The following is a 1,290-nucleotide window of genomic DNA, read 5'->3' as shown; positions in this document are numbered from 1 at the left end:
TACCGAGCGGGGCAGGGCTCACAGCAGGGCCCCACTGGACGTGTGTCCGCTCATCCTGACGAGAGGCCCCTGCATGTGGCCAGCCCAGAGCTATGGGTGGGCAGCCCCCCAGCTTGCAGGGCCTCCTGCCCTCGGTGGGAGCCGGCACCCCAAGCTGCTGTGGGGGAGGCTGGGGCTGTCCTGCCCCTCAGGCGTCCTCTCGTCCCCCTGCCCTCAGCCTGGACGCCGGGGAGGGCTGCCGGCAGGTCCTGGACGCCCCTCGCCCTCCTCCATGAACCTGGAGTCTGGCGGGCCCCCACCACCACAGGCCCTGCGGCCTCTGTGCTGAGTTTAGGAGTTGAGCTGAGCTGCTCGGGGTGCCTGGGACACCTCTTCACATGGATGGGGGCAGGGAGGGGGGCTGGGAGCGGCACCCACACCCTGCCCTGGCTCTCAGGGCCCTGGGAGACGAATTCTGCTGAGGGCAGCGCGGCCCACGTGGGGCCCAGGCCCTTCCCGGGTCTGCCTCCCCTGGGCGGCCCCCCACCCCCACTGTGCCCCCTCCTGGGGCCAGCCCCTCCAGCCCCTCCTCTCCCTCACACCAGCCCCTCCCCACAGGCGAGCACCTGCGCATCTGCCCCCAGGGCTACACCTGCTGCACCAGTGAGATGGAGGAGAACCTTGCCAACCGCAGCCGCGCTGAGCTGGAGACAGCGCTTCTGGAGGGCAGCCGGGCGCTGCAGGCCACGCTGGCCGCCCAGCAGCGGAGCTTTGACGGTGAGCAGGCTCGGGGGCCACGGACACTCGCGGTGGGGGTGGGCACCTGAGGCCTCCCCCGGGGGGCGGGCCAGAGCGGGCGTGGTGGCAGGTCGCCTGCGGGCCTCTTCATCTGCTCAAGGAGCCAGCGTGTCTGTCCCGTCAGCCCATCGGAGGGGACCGTCCACCTCCAGGGGCTTGCCGGCACCCAGAGCTCTCCCAGCGCCTGCCAGGGACTGGCCTGGGGCGGGCCACCCCAGGCTCTGGAGCTGGGAGCTCTGTGTGAGGACAACAGGGCGCCGCGAGCGGGGGCCCGTGGCGTGGTCCCGGTGTCTGTGGGTCAGCGGTTCCCTCCGGGCGTGGCTGTCACATCTGGCCCCGGAGCAAGGAGTGGTGGGACGACTTGGTGACGTTTACTGTGGGCCCCTCGGAGGGGGCGGCGGCAGGGGCCCCCGGAAGCGACTGAGCTGTCAGAGCCTGCACGTCACCCACTCAGGACGCTCATCTGTGTTAAAAGCGATTCTTCACCCTCTTCCAGTCCCACCTGGGCCCCCC

The 1,290-nt window shown here is 71.2% G+C and overlaps 1 protein-coding gene across 1 annotated transcript in view; it reads left to right on the top strand.

Moving 5' to 3' along the window:
• The first annotated feature begins 92 nt into the window (after nt 1-92).
• The window catches only part of GPC1 (glypican 1), a 5,280-nt gene continuing 4,082 nt past the window's right edge, over nt 93-1,290 (top strand). The window contains exons 1-2 of the mRNA XM_010838576.1: nt 93-96; nt 598-756. Coding sequence (XP_010836878.1) covers nt 93-96; nt 598-756 — 163 coding nt within the window. The remainder of the gene's footprint in view (nt 97-597; nt 757-1,290) is intronic.

This window comes from Bison bison, unplaced genomic scaffold (assembly GCF_000754665.1).
Source record: "Bison bison bison isolate TAMUID 2011002044 unplaced genomic scaffold, Bison_UMD1.0 scf7180017846102, whole genome shotgun sequence".
In the NCBI taxonomy this organism is placed as follows: Eukaryota; Metazoa; Chordata; class Mammalia; order Artiodactyla; family Bovidae; genus Bison; species Bison bison.
This window is presented reverse-complemented; position numbering and strand designations above follow the sequence as displayed.